Below are 23,341 nucleotides of genomic sequence, written 5' to 3'. Positions count from 1 at the left end.
GAAGAGATGTCTGATTGCCTAACATCCATAAATCAGCCTCCAAACAGTAGCCTGCTTTAGTCACTGCATCTGCAGTGAACTAGAGATGTTGTAGACAGGTCTTTTCGACATACCCAGAAACGAATGGTTTGGCCTGTAAGTAAATGTGGGACTTTGAGTATTGATGGCAGTGATCATACGCCCTGAAAATGGTGTGCCCTCCTGAATTGGTCATCATTGTCCAATTTAATCTTCAGAATGAGAACTAAACAAATCCCACCCTTCCAAACTTCGTTATCTGGAGCCTATATTGCATTGAGAATTGTCAACACTGTGAAAAAGTGAAGTTTCAATAAAGACTTCAACAAAGAGTCAAAAATATACAGGCACATGAAAAGTTCACAAGTATTCAGTGCACAAGTAGAGAACTGTTTATTGCCAAATTTCAGGATCCAGTGATACAACGGCAGCCTTATTTACAGAGACACTACACACCAGACCCTCCGGCCTGCTCAGAAGGTGAGATGTGTGCTGTGACGGAGCTTCATCCAATCTTACAACATTCAGTGTGAGATCCAGTTTTAATAATCATTTTATTTAAGCATGGCACATGCTCTGTGGTACAACTCCCTTCTGGCTCCAAAAATATCTTGGGAAATTTGCCACATCACTGTTTGGGTGCACAAAGTCAATCGGGGACCCGGTTTTCTGTCCCAAGCCTGCCATTGGAGAGGTTCCATGCTGTTAGCAGAGAGGGTGTTTGGGTGTGTGTGTGTGTAATTGTACAAACCATGTACATGACTATGTAAATATTGCATCCACGTTTGTCAATGCACATGTAGATATATCCGTATAGGATGATTAATTTTCTGGCTTGTGTTTTAGGTGGGAGGCTTCACTCTCTGGTGTGCATTGCACATGTTTTACCCACCATCAATTAAATTAAATGATCAGTAAATGACCTGGCGTGGCACTCAAATTTCCAACATGTGATGTCCTACCAAAAGTGAAGAATTGGAAAATGACTCTCCATGTGCACACTTATAACTTTACAGTTGCATTTTCTTCAGTTAAAACAAACATTGAATCTGTATTATAGTATCTTACACTACACTGGATGGTGTATATCTTCACTGAGCCATGTGAGGAGTGATGATACTATCATCCTAATATTAGCCCTCAAATTTCCCCCTCCTGTCAGAGGTAGCAACGCACTTGGGGATGGGAAAGGGGTTTTGGACAATCTGTGAATGGATTGGTGTATTAAGTGGTTGGATATTTAAAGCTCACAGGCACGGCCCTAGGTATAAACAGCTCTGACATTTTATCAGCAGTGTAAGTGGGAGCATTAACAGCTTGTGTTGGTGTAGGGAGACCTGCACTCCAACTCCTAAACACAGCTGTACTTTCCTGCCAGTGAGGTTTTGGTTTATTGAGAGAAGATAACTGGGAAGTCAACTATTCTTGAATATTCTTTCCTTTCTTCCTCCATCGTTCTCTACTGACATGTACTAACCCATCCTTGGGAGACAATTCCACAGGCACAGCTCCTAACTGATGTGTCAGAAACACATTGCTCACTGGCAGGTCATACGTCCTTGGAGGACATCACAGGCTGATCACCTCCTCACCCATAGCCTACACGCATGGATATTCTAGTAGGAGGGTGTCATTGGAAAGCAACCAGGAGAAGCAACTTTGGAAAATTTCCTTCCAAACTCCAAGGTCATTGAGACAGTTTACAGGAGAGATCAGGGATCAAACCTATCCCTGGTCTGTTTGGCTCAGTAACACATCCAGATAGTTAAAATGGGATATAAACAGAAAATGCTGGACACAATAATCGGGTAGGCAACATCTGTGGAGACAGAAACAGAATTAACAGTTCAGGTCAAAGAGTGTTTGCCAGCTCTAATGAAGAGTCATTGACCTGAAACAGTTCTGTTTCTCTTTCTACAGACCCTGCCTGACCTACTGAGTATTTTCAGCATTTTCTAGTTTTATTTCAGATTTCCAGCATCCACAGTATTTGACTTATTAAAAACTGAATGGCGCATTTGGAGGAAGGGAGCTTCGTTTCAGTTTTTCTCAAAAAGTAAAAAATAATTAAAGTTGGCCTATGTGCTGCTGATATTTATATTGCCGTGACTGTGGTGCAGTGATGCCATCGAGCTGCTGCTAGTGGTGTACCCGCCTCTGTCCATGTGTCTTCCTCAGCACAATCCCATGGGAACGCTGTTCCTTTAAGAAAAACAAACTACACCAGGATTAAATTTGGAGTTCAAGATTCAAACAATGGCTCACTATGGGTGAATTTTAGATTGATTCTTTCATTATATTGAAACAGGAGACAGGGGAGCTGCTGTGGAGATCACACCTGAAACAGGACAGAATTATTCAGCAGATGTAATAGGAATGCAGTAACTTCCAGCTTTCTGCTTTAAGTTTCTACTTGCACTTGTGGACATAGTAGCCTGTCACATAACCAACGATGAAGATGACCCAAAACACAGCAATTCCTCCAAGGACTTTCATCGCAATGCCTAGTTTTCCAGTGCATAATTTATTAAATATCCTGAAAAAGGAGAAAGTCAAAAAACATGCTCAGATTTTAAATCAGATCAGCGTTACAAGCAATGGCAAGACACAAGGATACAGCAGCATAGTACAGCGACAATACTAACCCTAAAAACGCTGGCAAGTTCAGAGGAGCTGCTGTAAAAAGCCTCCTTTAGTATTTTGACACAGAAAATGTACACCAAGTCTAACTGTGTCAGGAACTCGAGGAAGCTGCCAGAAATCGCAGATTTCATCCACTCCCACTGCTTCTCTGCTGGTTCCCCCAACCAACTCCAAAATTACAGTGGGATCCAGATTACATTGAAAAAAATTTTCATAAACCACTGGAACATTAAAACTTAATTCTGGAATTGAGCATCTATCAACTGAGTTGCAGTTTAAAGTAGATGTTCTTTATTAGAACTCAGCATTGTTTTAGATTTCTATCATCTGCAGTTTTATGTTTTTATTCAAAATAGAATAGTATTCTATTATAACCCCGATCGACTGAAATAATCATAATTTAGCACATGGTTAGTGGCTATCCTGTGATACTTCAATTCTCTGTTTGATTTTATATGTTAACTTTAATTTTTATTGTTTCACTCTAACCCTACCTGTGATAACCCTGCCCTCTACTTTTTTTTCTTGCAAAGTTTTTTGATCAACTTGAAAGGTGTTTGTTTCAGTCAATGAAAACCATGGGTCTGGAAGATTGACACAGTTGCATTATCAGCAAAACCAGCTGACAACGCTCCAGCTTTGTTCAGAAGCCAGAAAGCTGTCAGTAGTTTCCTGCCACTGGGAGTGAGGGAAATGCAGTCCTGGTACAACATTTTAAAGACTGCGATGAGTTAAAGGGAAATATCACTTTTCAGCAAGATGACAGAAGCAGCAACAGCCTTAGAGGTGTCCACAGGCACCCCCTGCCCCCCCACACCCCCTCGCACCCTCCCCTACCCCCTCGCACCCTCCCCCACCCCCTCGCACCCTCCCCCCACCCCCTCGCACTGTCCCCCACCCCCTCGCACTCCCCCCCACCCCCTCGCACCCTCCCCCACCCCCTTGCACTCTCCCCCACCCCTTTGCACCCTCCCCCACCCCCTCGCATTCCCCCCCCCCCACACCCTCGCACCTCCCCCACCCCGATCCCAATACACACTCACACACCAGATTTTCTGGGTTGCACAGGTGTCTGTGTTGGTAGAAGTCTATCTGATGGGCAGCGAGAGCAGGAGATCCTGTAAGGTGATCTGGAGTAAAGGTGGCAGAGTTTGCCACTGCAACTTGTGCCACTCCAAGAATTGGCACAGATTTTGAAGCAAGAGGTTTAATAACGTGGTAAGTTGAGGTTCTAGTGCTAACACACTATCACCCATGAAAATGAACTCTGACAAAACTCCACTGATTTGAAACCTTAACCTTGCTTCTCTCTCCACTGATGCTGTCTGACCCTCGGAGTATTTCCAGCATTTTCTGTTTTTATGTGTCACTCCTATAGTTTCACCTGCCACCCTCCCTGTCATACTCAGCAATCGGCTACCAGGGAAACTCACTTCCGGAAAGAGCAATTTCTTTGCTGAAAACCAGCCTCAGGGCCAGCAGCTCACTTCGACATCAAAGACACGTCATTTAAAGGAACAAGGCAACTTCACTTCATCATCACAGCATTACTGATGTCCTGTGGAAGTTGTCGAGTCAAGCTGACAGAGTCCAGCACCCACATTTGGAACAAGCTGAAGACATGGAGAAGCTCAAGAAGCTGCTGCAGGAAGAGTTTCTGAGGCTGATTCCCTGATTGGCAGCCGACTGCTGCGATAGATACTTTAAACAGGAAACATCCACAGGACTTCCAAGATCTGAATGGTGATAACGCTGACCAGGAGATCTGATCAGAAACTATGCCCAGCAGCAACAGGTTTGCCAGGAACAAGTGCAGATGTTGTTCTCTCTTCAGAGAGTGTCAATAAACTCACTTCCAGCGTGGGCCCAGCACCATTAGACATGAGCCTGGCATCTTTGCTACTGTCTCTGCCAGTGTCAGAAGGTGGGACACATTCAGATTGGGAAGGCCCCAAGTTTTATTATCAAAACATCATATGCTGCAAGAACTCAGCAGGTCTGGCAGCATCTGTGGAGAGAGAAACAGTTAACGTTTTGAGTCCATATGATTCTTCTTCAGAGCTAAAGAGAAATAGAAATATGAGGGATTTTATACTGTGTAGGAGGGGGTGGAGCAAGATAGGAGGTCAGGGATAGGTGGGAGAGATTGACAAAAATGTCATAGACACAAGACAAAGGGAGTGTTAATGGTTGTGTTAAAGAGTAAAGAAGGTGCTGATAGTGGCATAAAGTTAAGAGCAGAATGTGTTAGTAGCAGAACAAGGGTCAGCGCTCTGTGAAAGCACAACATAGAAACAAGTGACAGATGGACCTGTAGAGGTGGGAGGTTGGTGTTTGGGGAAAAAGGATTTAAAAAAAAAAAGAAATAAAAAAATTAGAATTAAAATTTTAAAACTCCCAAAAAAAAATCAACAATTGGTTTAAAAAAAAGGGGTAAAGATAGAGGAGAGAGTTCATGGTCTGAAGTTGTTGAACTCAATGTTAAGTCCGGAAGGCTGTAAAGTGCCTAATCGGAAGATGAGGTGCTGTTCCTCCAGTTTGCGTTGGGCTTCACTGGAACAATGCAGCAAGCCAAGGATGGACATGTGGGCATGAAAAAAGGATGGTGTGTTGAAAGCAAAAATAGCAAGCAACAGGAAAGTCTGGGTTATGTTTGCAGACTGAGTGAAGGTGTTCCACAAAGCAGTCACCCAGTCTACATTTAGTCTCCCCAGTGTAGGGGAGGCTGCATTGGGAGCAGCAAATACAGTAGATCAAGTTGAAGGAGGTGCAAGTGAAGCTTTCAACCGAGATTTTATTGCTTGAGTGAGCTGATTGCAGTCAGGACAGCAACCATGCAAGAATTGGCCTTGCTGTTCCTAGACTTTGGTGAGGATAAATCAGCCAGGGTTCCTGCTCTCGTTCACTAGTCAATGATTTCAACTGGAAGCCACATGGATGCTGGTTAATGCTCAGCACCAAAGCCCAGTAATGCCCCAAGGTCCAGGTTGAAACATGAAGATTGGTCATCGTTACTCACAATAAGAGGTTATGGTGGAGGAATTAATCCAGGCTCTGGCCTCTTAGTCAAAGATGGTTTATTTCCCCCTTCCCCCTTTCTCCCCTCCCCCTCTCCCCCCACCTCCCCCCCCCCCCGAAAAAAACCAACTCCTCCATACTAGTAACTTCCACACAAAATGTTCCAGCTGCAACTTTTTTATTCTATTCAGTTGGGATTATTAATGCCCATCACCTGTTTAACTAGCAGTTGGTTTTAAGAAGATGATTGCCATATGAACAGTCATTAGAGTGTTCGAGCAGAGAATAGCTTCCATGTAACTGTATCCTAGCAACAGTAAGGGCTTCCATGACAGAGAATATGAGAAAAGTGATCAGTTTTTAAAATTCTTTCATGAGATGTGGGCATCACAGGCTGGGCCAGCATTTATTGCCCACGTTCAAGAGTCAACCACATTGCTGTGCATTTGGAGTCCACATTAGGCCAGACCAGCTAAGGGTGGCAGATATCCTTCCCTGAAGGGTATTAGTGAACCAGGTGGGCTTTTCCTGACAATCCTGGTCATCATTAGATTTTAATTCCAGATTTTTATTGAATTCCAACATCTGCCATGGATGGGATTAGAACCCAGGTCCCCAGAGAATAACCCTGGGTCTCCAGGATACTAGCCCAGTAACAATACCACTATGCCACAGCCTCTCTAGATTTAAAAAAAGGAAGCAAATGCTTATATTTCACCCCTTTCCTATGTTTACTTAGTTCCGCTGAAGGGTCATGAGGACTCGAAACGTTAACTGTGTCCCTCTCCGCAGATGCTGCCAGACCTGTTGAGTTTTTCCAGGTATTTCTGTTTCTGTTTTTGTTCTGTAAATTCACACCTGTTCTACAACCTTTTATTTATTAAATTAACAACATTAAAAGTAATTCCTGTGAGATTTCACTCATCTGTACAACCACAATGGCACCATTATGTTGTTTCAGTTTAGGCATCTTACTGATTAAAAGTAACAAACTTAAATTTGTGCTGAGTTCCTCGATTTAAACTTTTAACTGAAACTTCAGACAGAGATATTTGAAGGAACAGACGTATCCCTGTCCACAAACTGTTATGTTCTGAGTACACAATGGATTATAGAATAATCTCATTTGAAATGAGATTTACCTTTTACAACCTGTTGCTTCTATTGCAGAAATGCTGATGGTGACCTGGTCCTGAGCATTGTCATTCCATCGGCTGTACTGTACGTCTGTCTCATGAGTGTTCATTGTTAACTTCAATCGGTGCTGCTGAAGGTTGGTCAGATCTGTCACAAACACAAAACTCAGGCCTTTAATGCTCTTTTAGTTAATCTACGTTCAGAACCAGAATTTCTTTTAATGCAGCGTGCGCTGGTTGGTTGGATAATAACAGCTGAATGCAACTTAGGAACAGGAGTAGACACCCAACACGTTCCCCGCCATCTCACCCCAGACACTAACCCCCTCCCCACCACCACACACACTAACCCCCTCCCCCACCACCACACACACTAACCCCCTCCCCCACCACACACACTAACCCCCTCCCCCACCACACACACTAACCCCCTCCCCCACCACACACACACTAACCCCCTCCCCCACCACACACACTAACCCCCTCCCCCACCACACACACACTAACCCCCTCCCCCACCACCACACACACTAACCCCCTCCCCCACCACCACACACTAACCCCCTCCCCCACCACACACACACTAACCCCCTCCCCCACCACACACACTAACCCCCTCCCCCACCACACACACTAACCCCCTCCCCCACCACACACACTAACCCCCTCCCCCACCACCACACACACTAACCCCCTCCCCCACCACACACACACTAACCCCCTCCCCCACCACCACACACACTAACCCCCTCCCCCACCACACACACTAACCCCCTCCCCCACCACACACACTAACCCCCTCCCCACCACCACACACACTAACCCCCTCCCCCACCACACACACTAACCCCCTCCCCCACCACACACACTAACCCCCTCCCCCACCACACACACTAACCCCCTCCCCCACCACACACACTAACCCCCTCCCCCACCACACACACTAACCCCCTCCCCCACCACACACACTAACCCCCTCCCCCACCACACACACTAACCCCCTCCCCCACCACACACACTAACCCCCTCCCCCACCACACACACTAACCCCCCCCCCCCACCACACACACTAACCCCCTCCCCCACCACACACACACTAACCCCCTCCCCCACCACCACACACACTAACCCCCTCCCCCACCACACACACTAACCCCCTCCCCACCACCACACACACTAACCCCCTCCCCCACCACCACACACACTAACCCCCTCCCCCACCACACACACTAACCCCCTCCCCCACCACCACACACACTAACCCCCTCCCCCACCACACACACTAACCCCCTCCCCCACCACACACACTAACCCCCTCCCCCACCACACACACACTAACCCCCTCCCCCACCACACACACACTAACCCCCTCCCCACCACCACACACACTAACCCCCTCCCCCCACCACACACACTAACCCCCTCCCCACCACCACACACACTAACCCCCTCCCCCACCACACACACTAACCCCCTCCCCCACCACACACACTAACCCCCTCCCCCACCACCACACACACTAACCCCCTCCCCCACCACACACACTAACCCCCTCCCCACCACCACACACACTAACCCCCTCCCCCACCACCACACACACTAACCCCCTCCCCCACCACACACACTAACCCCCTCCCCCACCACCACACACACTAACCCCCTCCCCCACCACACACACTAACCCCCTCCCCCACCACCACACACACTAACCCCCTCCCCACCACCACACACACTAACCCCCTCCCCCACCACCACACACACTAACCCCCTCCCCCACCACACACACTAACCCCCTCCCCACCACCACACACACTAACCCCCTCCCCCACCACACACACTAACCCCCTCCCCCACCACACACACACTAACCCCCTCCCCCACCACACACACTAACCCCCTCCCCCACCACACACACTAACCCCCTCCCCCACCACCACACACACTAACCCCCTCCCCCACCACACACACTAACCCCCTCCCCCACCACACACACTAACCCCCTCCCCCACCACCACACACACTAACCCCCTCCCCCACCACCACACACACTAACCCCCTCCCCCACCACACACACTAACCCCCTCCCCCACCACACACACTAACCCCCTCCCCCACCACCACACACTAACCCCCTCCCCCACCACACACACTAACCCCCTCCCCCCACCACACACACTAACCCCCTCCCCCACCACACACACTAACCCCCTCCCCCACCACCACACACACTAACCCCCTCCCCCACCACACACACTAACCCCCTCCCCCACCACACACACTAACCCCCTCCCCCACCACACACACTAACCCCCTCCCCCACCACACACACTAACCCCCTCCCCCACCACACACACTAACCCCCTCCCCCACCACACACACTAACCCCCTCCCCCACCACACACACTAACCCCCTCCCCCACCACACACACTAACCCCCTCCCCCACCACACACACTAACCCCCTCCCCCACCACACACACTAACCCCCTCCCCCACCACACACACTAACCCCCTCCCCCACCACACACACTAACCCCCTCCCCCACCACACACACTAACCCCCTCCCCACCACCACACACACTAACCCCCTCCCCCACCACCACACACACTAACCCCCTCCCCCACCACCACACACACTAACCCCCTCCCCCACCACACACACTAACCCCCTCCCCCACCACACACACTAACCCCCTCCCCCACCACCACACACTAACCCCCTCCCCCACCACCACACACTAACCCCCTCCCCCACCACACACACTAACCCCCTCCCCCACCACACACACTAACCCCCTCCCCCACCACACACACACTAACCCCCTCCCCCACCACCACACACTAACCCCCTCCCCCACCACACACACACTAACCCCCTCCCCCACCACCACACACACTAACCCCCTCCCCCACCACACACACTAACCCCCTCCCCCACCACACACACTAACCCCCTCCCCCACCACACACACTAACCCCCTCCCCCACCACACACACTAACCCCCTCCCCCACCACACACACTAACCCCCTCCCCCACCACACACACTAACCCCCTCCCCCACCACCACACACACTCCCCCCTCCCCAACGCCCCTCAACACCCTGAGCCTGTTCTGCCATTCAATTGGATCATTGTTGATCCGTATCTTTATTCCATCACCTGCCCTAATGTTATAACCCTTAATACTCTTTCCAGACAAACTTGTCTACTTGTTTCACCTTTCCTTCATTCTGTATCATGAATGCAATCATCCAGCACAAATTTATTCAATGCCTATTCATTTGCAGGTTGTTTTTTTTTTACTTTTGCGGTTGTATAAAACACACATCATTCCGGAAGTTGAGCAGAAACCCCAGGCAGCACCAGGGGGAGCATTGCATCCACATCTTTTACTTAAGCCACAGCACCACTGTTGTATAAGATCCCATGACACTAAAGGGAGAGCAGGAACGTTTTCCAGATGACTTGCCCAATACTGATTAACAAGCAGGACCAGAACATATTAACTGGTTCTTTATTTTTTTGCTGTTAGTGGGGTTTTGCTACATGCTGATTACCTGCTCTGGTTTCCTGCACTTCAACACTCAGCACTTTAAAAGTAATTGTTTGGCTGTGAACTTCTCTGAAGCATCCTGAAGCTGTGCAGGGTGGTTACAGTCAAACGTATTCTTTCTTTTCAAAAGTAGCATCAATTTTAGTGAATGTTTTCTACCCTTCACAACCCGCTCCATTCACCACAGCAAGAATTGGCCAGGGCAGGGTCGATCTCTCCCCCTGACCTTTCTCCTTTGACTAACCCTGTGTGTTTGCCATTCTCCTCAGCAAGGCTGGGATCCGAAACTTGGGAAAACATGCAGAGAATTTAAGTCGTGCCAGCGAGGCTTTGGACATCGTTTCTTCATTATGGGCCACCATAACCAAGAAGAGAAGGAAGTTTGTTTTTCTCCAACTTTGTCCTGCTCTTTCCTGAATGCACTGACTTGCGCTCAGGTACAATGCACTGTAGGGGGAGTGTGGGGGAGGCAGATTCAATCATGACTTTCAAAAAGGAGTCGGTTAATTATCTAAAGAGAAAAAAAAAATTGCTGAGCTACAGTGAGAAGGAAAGGGAGCGAGATCAGCAGAGTAGCTGTTACAGAGAACCAGCATGGAATGGATGGGCCGAATAGCCTCCTTCTGCGTTCTGGCCGTAAATTGCCTTTCTTCAATGTGAGAGTCAAAATGCTCTTTATTCATCACAGCCACGTTTAATTCTGCAGATTCTAACCATATACGTGGAGTGACAGGAATCAGGAATCGGAAGCTGAGATGATTATTCCCCTCTAGGGATATTTTCACTGCCACTATGACCAGCCTGGCTGACACTCAGCTTAGACTCTGGGTTGCTTCTTCTGGTCAGAGTGAGGCCAGGATTTCCCGTGCCCGCTGGCGCTGGGCGTGTATTGTGGCACGAGTGAACAATATGGTGAGAAGGCCAAAAATCGGTTTCAGGACGTTGTGAAACCAGTTTGTGACCGTCCGCTCAGCCTGTCAGTGGTGGGCCGTGTTCCCCACCATCGGATGTCAGGAACCCCTGTAATACATCCACAGAACGTTATAAGGCCAGCCCGGTGGACGTATACCCTCTCTCCTACCACCCCTCCACCCCCCCTCCCACCCACTGCTGGACTGTCCCCCCATGTCAGTGGGAAAACACCCTGAAGTGTTTCACAACAGCAGAAATAAGGCCTACATCTGGCGCGCTGAACCTCGCTCGGGACTTCATGGTTTGTTTGCCTACCTTGCTTCAGGCAGCACTCACAGGCATCAGCGCCAGGCTTCACAGGCAGAACCACATCACTTTTAGGGGGTCTCATGGGCAGGTCTCTACCTACCAGACCAGCCATAAGGTGGGGGTGGGGGGGTGGCTTTTCAATGGCTGCAGGGCTAGGGCTTGTTTGGGGAAGGGGGAGAAGTGGCCTCAGACAAGGGCAGAGGCTGCAGGGCGAGGGCTGTACTGGGGAACGCGGTATCCCAGGGTGTGTGTGTGGGGCACATATTGATTTGTGCAAGTGGCCTCAAGATGGTGAGGGCTGAGGGGGCAGTCTCCAGAGGAGATGAGGCCAGATGGAGATGTGAGGGTGTGTGTGAGAGAGTGAGAGGTGATGCCCCTTGAGCTGGCAGTGAGCGAGATGCCAGTGAATGTGTGATGGGCTTGTGAGTGTGTGAGTTTAGAGTGATGAGGTGGTTACCATACCCTGGCTGCACTGGTGAGATCATTCACCCTCTGTATTGGATGGCCAACCTCTTCTGTACAACATTGGCACTAATCACCACTGCCATCACCTACCAAGCCGGAATGATAATGTAGCTGCCCCTCCCGTGGCCAGGGGTGGGGTAAAGGACATCACAGCAGCCTCCACAGCATCCAAAAGGCGCTCGAGGGCTGCAGTCTTCTTGCCTCTCGGGGCCATGTCATCTTTGCTGCAGCCCTGGGCTGGAAGCACTGAGCACGGCCGGACTTTAAATGTGGTGCCTGGCGTGATGAAGAGGCGAGGTGGTGGCGTGGCTGGCGAATTGGAGCCCATCCCCCCCCATGGAAACGGTGCCTATCCCGGGAATGCATACTGAACATGGTGGGTTTGGGACGGTACAGTGTGTAAAGCCACCACTGCGGCCAACCCTCCCTCCCGCTTCCACACTTAGTGCAAATCGGGGAGGATCCTGCCTCTATTCCTAGAGGTTTTATCACATCACCATTCACCTCCAACCACTCTGCAGCTGTTTCATAAACCTTCCCACAAGAGTCGAATCTTCATGACCTGTTTGGAATCATTCTTGACAGTCACTCAAACAGCCTTTTCTCCTTGTTTTTGTCAGTGATAATTTATTAAGAAATTAAAGCCTTCAAAGAAAATGATTAAAGAAACTGTTTTTAAAAATGCTACCATTTTTCTCCTGGATTTTGCTCACAACAGCTCTGGAGTTTAATCTTCAATTCCAGAATCTTCTGGAGCGTTAGGAACCCCATTCAGAAGGGAGAGACACCCTGGAGCCTTTTTGTTTGGTGCGGCTCTGTCCCACTGAACTGAACCATCAGAACAATGACCCAGCAAAGCATCTTAGTAATTTGAATCAGTTATGGAATGCATGATTAAATGTCCTGATACATTCTGACCTTGAAGGGCTGTGCACAGTCTCCCTTTGTGTCTATGAAATGTCCTTTCCATTGTTGCCAGTTCTTTAGGATGCTTCCTTCTAATTTAAACTGAAGATACTTGCCGTTTTAAAGGGGATACCTGAGATTTTCCCAGAGTGAGGCAGAACTGCTCAGCACCAAAGCAGCCAAACTACTGAATGAAAGAGCTTCCAAAGTGCACGAGGAAGAAAGTCATTCAAGGATTTGGTGATAGGGTGGGATGAAGCAGGGTAGACGGCTCATGTAGCATATAAACTCCAGAATAAACATTGGGCCGAATGGAGTGTTCTGGAGTGTCCTATGTAAGTTTATGTTTACATTTTATTGGAATGGCAGAACACCAGCAATGTCTAAAAATTGCCATGTATGAAATTGAATTATTTTTGATGAGTAAAATAACCTACTGGCTTGTTTGACTAGGTGCTGCATTGGCACAGCGGTGTGCTGACCAGTTATCGGCTTTGCACGCTTGTCTTTTCCCTTGTTCCGAGTGGCCTGAGAGACCCTTGACCCTCCCAACCCCGTCCAGACCATCCAATCTAAAAACTGGCAAGATCCAAAATCCGGCACGGATTCAGTCCTGGAAGTGTTAGTTTTGACACACTGTACCGTTATTGTAATCTTAGCCTGGTTAAGCAACACTGCACTCTTGCACTATTGGATTTGAACAAAACCCAGGTAAGGATGAGATATTGTAATACTGTTGTGTTATAATGATCTAACCTCCATGACAAGTAGTAATAAAAAGCCATGTACTCATTGTAAGTCTCAAAATTTAATGGCATTACTTGTTTTATCATAGATATTGCTAAAACAATCAGCATTTGTTAGCATCCTTATGTCCAACTCTGTCTATAAAGCTGAGAAATAGGAGTGCAGATTTCACTCTTTGATATATTCTGTTCCATGATGTTTTCTCATTTCGTGCTAATTGTCAGATTGCATCGAAAATTCTTTAATTTTTTATATTCATTCATGGGTTGAGGGCATCACTAGCTAGGCCAGCCTTTATTGCCCATCCCTAATTGCCCTTGAGAAGGTGGTAGTGAGCTGCCTTCTTGAACTGCTGCAGTCCATGTGGTGCAGGTACACCCACAGTGCTGTTAGAGAGCATGTCCTAGGATTTTGACCCAGCGACAGTGAAGGAACGGCGATATATTTCCAAGTCAAGATGGTGAGTAACTTGGAGGGCAACTTCCAGGTGGTGGTGTTCCCATTTATCTGCCAGCCTTGTCCTTCTAGATGGTAGTGGTGGTGGGTTTAGAAGGTGCTGCCTAAGGAGGTTTGGTGAGTTCCTGCAGTACATCTTGTAGATGGTACACACTGCTGTAACTGTGCATCGGTGGTGGAGAGAGTCAATGTTTGTGGATGGGGTGTCAATAAAGCGGGCTGCTTTGTGCTGGATGGTGTTGACCTTCTTGAGTGTTGTGGGAACTGCACTCATCCAGTCAAGTGGAGAGTATTCCATCACACTCCTGACTTTTGCCTTGGACAGGCTGTGGAGAGTCAGGAGGTGAGTTACTTGCCTCAGAATTCTTAGCCTTTTTCCTGCTTTTGTAGCTACAGTATTTATATGGTTAGTCCAGTTCAGTTTCAGGTCAATGTTAACCCCAGGATGTTGATAGTGGGGGATTCAGTGATGGTAATGCCATTGAATGTCAAGGGACGATGGTTAGATTCTCTCTTGTTGGAGATGGTCATTGCCTGGCACTTGTGTGGTGTGAATGTTACTTGCCACTTGTCAGCCCAAGCCTGGATATTGTCCAGGTCTTGCTGCATTTGGACATGGACTGCTTCAGTATCTGAGGAGTCGCGAATGGTGCTGAACATTGTGCATACAAGAGCAATAAAGCAAAATGAAACATCTGTTGACAAAGGCATTCATTTTTGCTGATATTGCAATTTTTGTCCCACGTTGGGAACTGGAGATTAAAATCCTTTGCAACAACTTTACATTAGCCTGAGATTAATTTCGTCTAGCCATCAGTCTGGAGAAGAACGTTATCAGGGGTCAAGGTACATTGAATATAGCAGAAATTTTGATAGTTAATATCAAACTAGAAGTCGTACATAGATTTTATTACCTAGGATTAACTATATGGGATAATTTATCTCTGGATGACAAGCTTAACTAGTTCATTGGAACAGTAACCAGCACTTTCGGTCAATTGGTTAGTAAAAGGAATAACTTTAGATAGAATACTGATAAACAAATATGAACACAATGCTATATTGTAGTGAAACGTGGATCACCAACAACAGACTTGGCTACATGACAACAGGGACTACATTTTAGAAGTACTTCATTGACTGTAAAATGCTTTGGGATGTCCTGAGTTATGAAAGGTGCTATATAAATGCGAGTTCTTTGTTTTCTCTGAGACTATTGTGTACCAGTTTTAAACATCCAGTAGAAAGTTAAAGATCCTGATATTGAAGAACTGGAGGAAGCTAGTTGCCAAGTCGAATAACTTATCACAAATTTAGATGCCTTGGTCATCTACCTTAATTAGAAGAAGCCATGTCCCAATGGACCTCTTGTATGGAGGAGTTGCAGATGCTTCAAGGCCATTGGGCTTCGTCTCAGGTTCAAAATCATTTGCAAGCACACTTGAAAACTTTCAACATTGATTCCATGATGTGGCTAACAACAGATTGTACACTGGAGGGCTGCACTGTACCTGGGAGCCAAAGAAGCTGAAGTCAGGTGTCTGTGAGCGAGGAGAGAGATAGAGAGAATGGAGCGAAGGACAAAGCACCATCAGATCCCCGGAGTAAATGCTGTGCAGGCCCAAAGCCTGTGACATTCTGTCCTACTTATCACTCGAGAGGGGAGGTGGTGGCATAGTGGTATTGTCACTGGGCTAGTATTCCAGAGACCCAGAGTAATGTGTTGGTGACCTGGGTTCAAATCCCACCCATGGCAGATGGTGAAATTTGAATTCAGTAATTAAAAAAAAAAAATCTGGAATGAAAAGTCTGATGATGACATTTTGGTATGTCATAAAAATCCACCTGGTTCACTAATCCTCTTTAGGGAAGGGTAATCTGCTGTCCTTCCCTGGACTGGATGTGGTTGACTCTTAAATGCCCTCTGAACAAGAGCAATAAATGCTGGCCTAGCCAGTGATGCCCACATCCACTGAATAAAAAAAGAATTGGGAGTCTTCAACCAGTCATGATGCATGGTAATGTAATTGAACAGCTTTAGCTTATTTGAAGTGAGCAAGGGAGGTCTCCTGAGTCAAACAACACCAGTAAGAAGAGATAATCTGGTACTTTATCCATTCCTGCTTATTTTTCGTTGTTATGTGAAAATTGGCTAGCATGTTTGCCTACATCACAGCTCATTGGTTGTGAAGATTATCTAAGGATGTAAAAGCCGGGATGTAAATACTACAAAAGTTCTTTCCTTTTGATATTAGCTACTGGAATTACCTGTAGGATCTCTCTCCTGTCTTTGCTCAGCAGCACTGTATCATGACATAAGACTTGATTTTAGGTTTAGGTTGTCCAGAGAATTCTTCCCCCAGCCGAACATCCACACCGAAGCCTGCTGGCTGCTCCCAAATGGTGGAGAGAAGGGTCTTTCACGTGGTGAAGGTGAACTACCCGTTAGAGTGCTTCAGTGGTGCCTGTCTCAATCTGCCTTCAGTGGCAGCCCGGTTCACTGCCTCTCCATTAGAAACGCCCTGACACCCTTCCCAGGAGTCATAGAATCACAGAACTGTTACCGGGCATAAGGAGGCCATTTGGCCCATCAAACCTGCCAAATTGGTAGCTCGTCAGCACTCCTAAAGGGAGGATGAATCCTTTAATGTTAAGATAATGGACACCTAGGCATCTTCTACTGCCCTTTCAATGACACGAGAGCTCACAGCTAGCAAGAATTGGGTTCACAACAGTGTCCTGGACAGAATTCTCAGGGAATTCTAGAATCTCTTTCAGACGTGCCTCTTTCTGGTGCCTGTTTCATTCCCAACAGGACTGCAGGCAGCACTTGGACCAGTGTGGAGCCCCAGCGATATTGGTTTTTGTCCCAAATTCCAACCCCCATGTTTTTGCTTGCTTTACGGCCTGTTGAAAGTTTATTTGTCCAGTAACATAAGCACTGCACGACCATACCCTGGGAGGATTGGATTGACCTCTGAATTATGACAGTCCCGCATCAAGATTATTTTCAGGATATTAGAAGCTATATTTAGGGTAAGAAATCCCAAGGAGACTAAATGAATGATCCATTCTACACCCAGCAAATAAACAAATATGCTGATGACTGGTTGAAAACTGTCAGCCTCTGTACAGTATGTGTGACCTGTCTAATTCTGATTTATCCCCTTCTCTCTATCATTTGGTCGTTCATTGTTTGGTGACCAAACTTAGGTGATGTGTTGGTTTCTACTGTTATATGTCACAAGCCTTGAGGTGTCGGTGGGTCACTGATTCTCAACGGTTAATGATGCTGGCTCACAAAGGGAGTAACGTCATTAAACACATTGAGAATGGGTTGTACAGATCAGACTGTGCTAGAGCAAAGTGCTGCTGCTAAATCAGGCTGGAATGTACTGATGGTGCTATGTGTTGGTGTGTGTGGCTGAACACAATAGATTTTTATTCCTCAACATGTATATATGTGTGTGACTGGGAGATTCTGAACATGGCCAACAGCATTTTAACAGTTAACGGGCCACAGGGGATGGGAGATATATAATTCCAATATCAGAATAAGAGGCTGAAAGTAATACAGGAGCTAAATACAGCAGATACTGAAAATCTGAAATAAAAACAGAAAATGCTGGAAATACTCAGCAGGTCAGGCAGCCTCTGTGGAGAGAGAAACAGAGTTAATATATCAGGCCTGTGATCTTTTATCAGACTGAGAATAATTCATGACCTCACTATCCACACCAGAATTACTAACTATATTCTGGTAACAGGAAGCAAAACTTGTTTAATTTAGAGTGTGAGAATTGTTCCATTGGTTTTGGGCTGAATAGAAAATACATTGGCAGTAAAAGAATGGAACTCCACATTCAAGTCCCACTCCAGGACTTGATGGCCAGGGAAGGTGCATTCATAATGTGGCCAAACAGGTTGATTATCAACTTGTAATTCCTTCCAACACACGAGGCAGGCGCTAAGAGCGGGAGAGATTCCTGGTCAGCCCATGTGATGGAAAGAAATAGCAGCCTCTACTATCACCATCCACAGCTCCAGGCTACAACATGCATGTAAAAGTGTATGTGCCGCAGCAACTCCAATTCCCTGGGGGCTGGTTGACTCAGTTGGTTGGACAGCCAGGGTGGGTCAGATTAGTGCCAACAGCATGGGGTTCAATTCCCATTCCAGCTTGCCCTGGATTCAGGACCTGCCTCCTTGTCCTACCTGTGGTGGAGGTCATAGGCACTGTGGGTCAGACCTGGTTTTAGGCAGAGAACAGGAGAAAAACACAACGGATGTATAATGATTTTTTTTTAAAAAGACTATAGTCATTTCATACTCCTGGAGTCATTTATAGCACAGAAGGAGGCCATTCAGCACATCCAGTCCATCCCAGCTTTCTACAGAGTAATCCATGAGTCCCATTCCCCAGTTCTATCCTGGTAGCCCTGCTTATTTCCTTCAAGTGCCCATCGAATTTTCTTTTAAAATGAGCCGAGGTTGTGATAGTGACTCCTCTCTATTCCTAGCTCCTGTTATTGAATCTCTCGACCACCATCTTGTCGCTTCCAGACCTGATAGCCCTCACACATAGACAGGGGCTAATTTGTAAGCCGCGGTGGGGTCAGAGTTTCAGATGGAAACATTGGAAATCTGTGTTTCTCTGCTTGCGGCGGAGTTTTAATCTTTTTCCAACAGGATTCCTGGCTGGAAGTCAACCTAATTGACAGGCTTAGCTTCGAATTGGGTGAGGAGCACTCCAGATCAAACCGGGAGCCCGTAACCGCTGCTGGGAGCACGCCGAAGGGTTTGGGGGGGGGTGGGGGTGGGGTGAGGGAGGGCTGCGGTGTCCAATCCAACCCTGGGAGAGTTTTTGCATTTGAGGAAAGGGTCTGATAGAGGGACAGGGGAAAACACATTTATACAGCATCTTTCACTACCACAGTGCTTGACAATAAATGAAGCACTTCATCCTACTGTAATGTCAGAAGCCCCATTCGATTTTATTATCCCCCTACCCTGTCGAGACAAATGCTAATTGCAGCAGCCTCTGCCATTGACCTAGTTGGGATAAGTTAGGAATTGACCTGAGGGTGTTTCTGGCCTGGTTTAGTCGCTCAGCAGACAGGAGCCAATGAGGTTTAAGGGAAGCCTGTATTTTACTGTTAAGATTGATGTTTTCCACTTAACAGTAAGACAGCATCATATTCTGAGAGCTCATCGAGCATGTTGTAAGGTGCTTTAGTTTATTGTATTCCTCCTTAGTTTGCCTCTGTATGTTCACAGTTCCATAGTAACTCAGGTATACAAGAATGTTAACAGCAATGCTGATGGTTATCAAATAGTTTCACATTACAGAAATAACTCAACGGTACCCTGCATTAAAAAACTATTGGATTGGATGATAGAATTAAATTATGAGGCAAAGATCACAAATTGATTTTTATGTCTGACAACCAAATAATTGTATTTGAAGTCCTTACTCTTGGAATGATTAAGGTTCTTTTCTCCATTCCAAATGTACTCGTAATGATGTCTAAATTACTAAACCTAAGAACAAAATCAAGCCTTAAATTGGAACTTCTTCATATGTTTCAAGCCAAAATAGAATGAAGAGATTAACTCACCCGATAAATAGCTAAAGGAAACTGTTCTCCGTGCTGGAAATTGCTTCAAAGTTTGAAAGCAGTTAGGTCAGATTTACCAACGCTTAAGAATGTTGCTTAAAACTGATGAAATCTCCAGAAATTCTTACAAGTTTGCTGAAAGTCAGGAAAGTACCAGAGCAATAGCTTCCAGATGGTTCTGCAATGAAATCTTGGAGGAGTTTACAGATTACGCAGCTGCCTCCTGGCAGTGAGCTCTTGTCATGTGGGACTGAAAGACACAACACAGTTACTTTACAATATCACCCAGAAAATCTTCCACTGATAGCAGCAACATGGAATAAAAATCCTGGGCCCTCAGTTAGTCTGCTGCATAAACAGAGCTGGAAAGAAAGTCAGAGTGCAGTGCAGGACTCTCTGATCGGGCCAGCTTGCTGTGTTGCAATATATTGCAAAATCCAGTAAACTGATGGCATTGGGATCAAAGTGTTCAACCTCGTCCCTTCTAGGCCACTGATTAACTTCTAACTCGCTCGGTGCACCTATTTACCATCCCCCACCATCCCTTCAGGGGAAAACAACATTAGCAAGAACAGTGACCCGGCCTTGCGCTGATAACTCAGTTACACAGGAGAAAGCAGTAAATGAAGGATAGAGATGTGTGGGCCAATAGATCCTCAAAAGGAGGTGATAAGAACAGCACCAGCTGCCAGAACATGGGGAATGTGCCAGCTGCCTTGCTCTTCTTCTCCTCTCCTCCCTCAGGTGACCCTTGTACCCTGGGCGTTAGGGCCTGCTGCCCTTGGTCAGGTTGTGGAGGATGCAGCAGCTCAACCCAAGTCATGACCCCCATTCCAGTGGGTACCGCAGGACTCCCCAGATCAATCCAGGCAGCGGTACCCCAAAGAGCTCATCAGTGATGTTTTTTGAGGCTGTATGGCTCTGGTTGTAGACGCACTAGCCACATACACCTGAGCCAGGTGTAAACTGGAGAACACTTGGCGTCCAGGAGTCAGCGTCTGGTTTGACATTTGAGAGAGTGGGACAACTGTGCCTGGCATAGAATGAAAGCATCATGACTGCTGTGGGGAGAGTGGCATTTCCCAACATGATATACTGAGTGTGGTCGCACACCCCCCTCACATTCAATAAGGGGTAACCTTTCCAGCTATTCTACACCCCAGTATCTAGATGCCAGCAAAGCCAAGTTTGCAAAGATTCAAAGATAGGTTCAAGCACATGGGAAAGATCGACATGGATTTGGAAGGAGCAGCGTGTTCAAGGAGTTTGGAGGGAAAGGTCAGCTGGCGATGAGTGCTAATGTGCAAAGACAGAGACCTCAAGGGTAGGATATTTTGAGGGATGGGTGATGATATTGGTATTGAAAATGAGGGAAGTGTACCTGAGGGGAATGAGGGGAGAGTACCTGAGGGGAATGAGAGGAGAGTACCTAAGGGGAGAGTACCTGAGGGGAATGAGGGGAGACTACCTGAGGGGAATGAGGGGGAAGAGTACCTGAAAGGAATGAGGGGGAAGAGTACCTGAGGGGAATGAGGGGGAGAGTACCTGAGGGAAGAGTATCTGAGAGGAATGAGGGGGAGAGTACCTGAGGGGAATGAGGGGGAGAGTATCTGAGGGGAATGAGGGGGAGAGAACCTGAGGATAATGACAGGGAGAGTACCTGAGGGGAATGAGGGGGAGAGTACCCGAGGGGAATGAGGGGGAGAGTATCTGAGGGGAATGAGGGGGAGAGTACCCGAGGGGAATGACGGGGAGAGTACCTGAGGGGAATGAGAGGAGAGTACCTGAGGGGAATGAGGGGGAGAGTACCCGAGGGGAATGACGGGGAGAGTACCTGAGGGGAATGACGGGGAGAGTACCTGAGGGGAATGACGGGGAGAGTACCCGAGGGGAATGAGAGGAGAGTACCTGAGGGGAATGAGAGGAGAGTACCCGAGGGGAATGAGGGGGAGAGTACCCGAGGGGAATGACGGGGAGAGTACCTGAGGGAAATGAGAGGAGAGTACCCGAGGGGAATGACGGGGAGAGTACCTGAGGGGAATGAGAGGAGAGTACCTGAGGGGAATGACGGGGAGAGTACCTGAGGGGAATGAGGGGGAGAGTACCCGAGGGGAATGACGGGGAGAGTACCTGAGGGGAATGAGGGGGAGAGTGCCCGAGGGGAATGACGGGGAGAGTACCTGAGGGGAATGAGAGGAGAGTACCTGAGGGGAATGAGGGGGAGAGTACCCGAGGGGAATGACGGGGAGAGTACCTGAGGGGAATGAGAGGAGAGTACCTGAGGGGAATGAGGGGGAGAGTACCCAAGGGGAATGACGGGGAGAGTACCCGAGGGGAATGAGGGGGAGAGTGCCCAAGGGGAATGAGGGGGAGAGTACCCGAGGGGAATGAGGGGGAGAGTACCCGAGGGGAATGAGGGGGAGAGTGCCCAAGGGGAATGACGGGGAGAGTACCCGAGGGGAATGAGGGGGAGAGTGCCCAAGGGGAATGACGGGGAGAGTACCCGAGGGGAATGACGGGGAGAGTACCCGAGGGGAATGACGGGGAGAGTAGGTGAGGAGGAGGGAACAGTTTAGAATCCTAGCTGGCATTGGGACCAGAAAGGGAAGCTGGTGATGAGCAGTTTACTAGGCACCCATAAAGTGAAATTAAACAGACGAAGCACATACACCAAAAGATAAGAAAAAACTTGTTCACCTCTCATTTATCCTACAATTTGTCATTCTCGTGTTGTGCCGAAAATAAGATGTCAGTTTCCAAAAGTAAATTTCTAACAGAAGGTGTACATTTCTCCGTAACAAATTTGAGGTAAAACAAGGAGCAGTTTCATTGGGCAGAATCTCATGCCCTCCCCATTGTGAGTTTGGTGCTGGGGGGAGGGGGCTGGGCGGGGACCTTGCTGCGTTTACCCCGATTCAGTCCAGGGTGGGGCCACCTTCCTCCCCACCCCCACTCCGGGCCTCTACGTGGGCAATGAATGCCGTCTTAAGGGCCCCACTCTGGCGTGTTTGCTTGTACGTTCCCAGGGGTTGGGGGGTGGGGGTGGAGGGCTAGGGGGTCTCTTGTTCAAAGGCACTCAGTGTCTGATGAAAGAACCTTGTGCCTGGGACTCTCGTCTATCCAAAGCTGTGGGTGGGTACAGTGTCAGCAGCAGCTAATGCCCCCTCACCCTCCCCCTCCCCCTCCGGGGGGCACTGCTGAGTGCAGAAGAGCTGCTACTCTCTGATTGGCCAGCAGCTCTCAGTGGGCGGGACTTCTGCCCCTAACATCCTTGACCCCAGGGGGAACCCTGCATCTTGCCTGTTAAGTGCCGGCTTGGCACAAGAAGAGGTGGACCTTCTTGAAAAGGGGTCTCAGCAGCTCTCCAGCTGGAGCTGAAAGCCACTTCCATCATGGTAAATATTCCAATGGAGTGTAATGTTCTCTCACTGTGAAGATCGCTGCAAGAATTAAGGTTCTCACACACTTGTGGAGAGAAAGACTTGCATGTTTCTGGCACCTTTCACACACTCAGGATGTCCCTAAGCCAATGCAGTATTTTTGAATTGTGGTCACAGT

General features: G+C 47.9%; 1 protein-coding gene across 1 annotated transcript; it reads right to left on the bottom strand.

Annotated features, from left to right (window-relative positions):
• Positions 1 to 395: 395 nt before the first annotated feature.
• On the bottom strand, positions 396 to 20,308 carry smim1 (small integral membrane protein 1). The gene is made up of 3 exons (XM_041207501.1): positions 19,784 to 20,308; positions 6,822 to 6,963; positions 396 to 2,554 (listed from the first exon to the last, which is right to left on the bottom strand). Exons 2-3 carry the CDS (start codon positions 6,923 to 6,925, stop codon positions 2,428 to 2,430), a joined length of 231 nt encoding a protein of 76 aa, XP_041063435.1. The 5' UTR covers positions 6,926 to 6,963; positions 19,784 to 20,308; the 3' UTR covers positions 396 to 2,427.
• Between the last annotated feature and the right edge of the window lie 3,033 nt (positions 20,309 to 23,341).

This window comes from Carcharodon carcharias, chromosome 15, assembly GCF_017639515.1.
Source record: "Carcharodon carcharias isolate sCarCar2 chromosome 15, sCarCar2.pri, whole genome shotgun sequence".
Taxonomy (NCBI): domain Eukaryota; kingdom Metazoa; phylum Chordata; class Chondrichthyes; order Lamniformes; family Lamnidae; genus Carcharodon; species Carcharodon carcharias.
The sequence above is the reverse complement of the archived record's forward strand: the minus strand, read 5'-3'. Positions and strand labels throughout refer to the sequence as shown.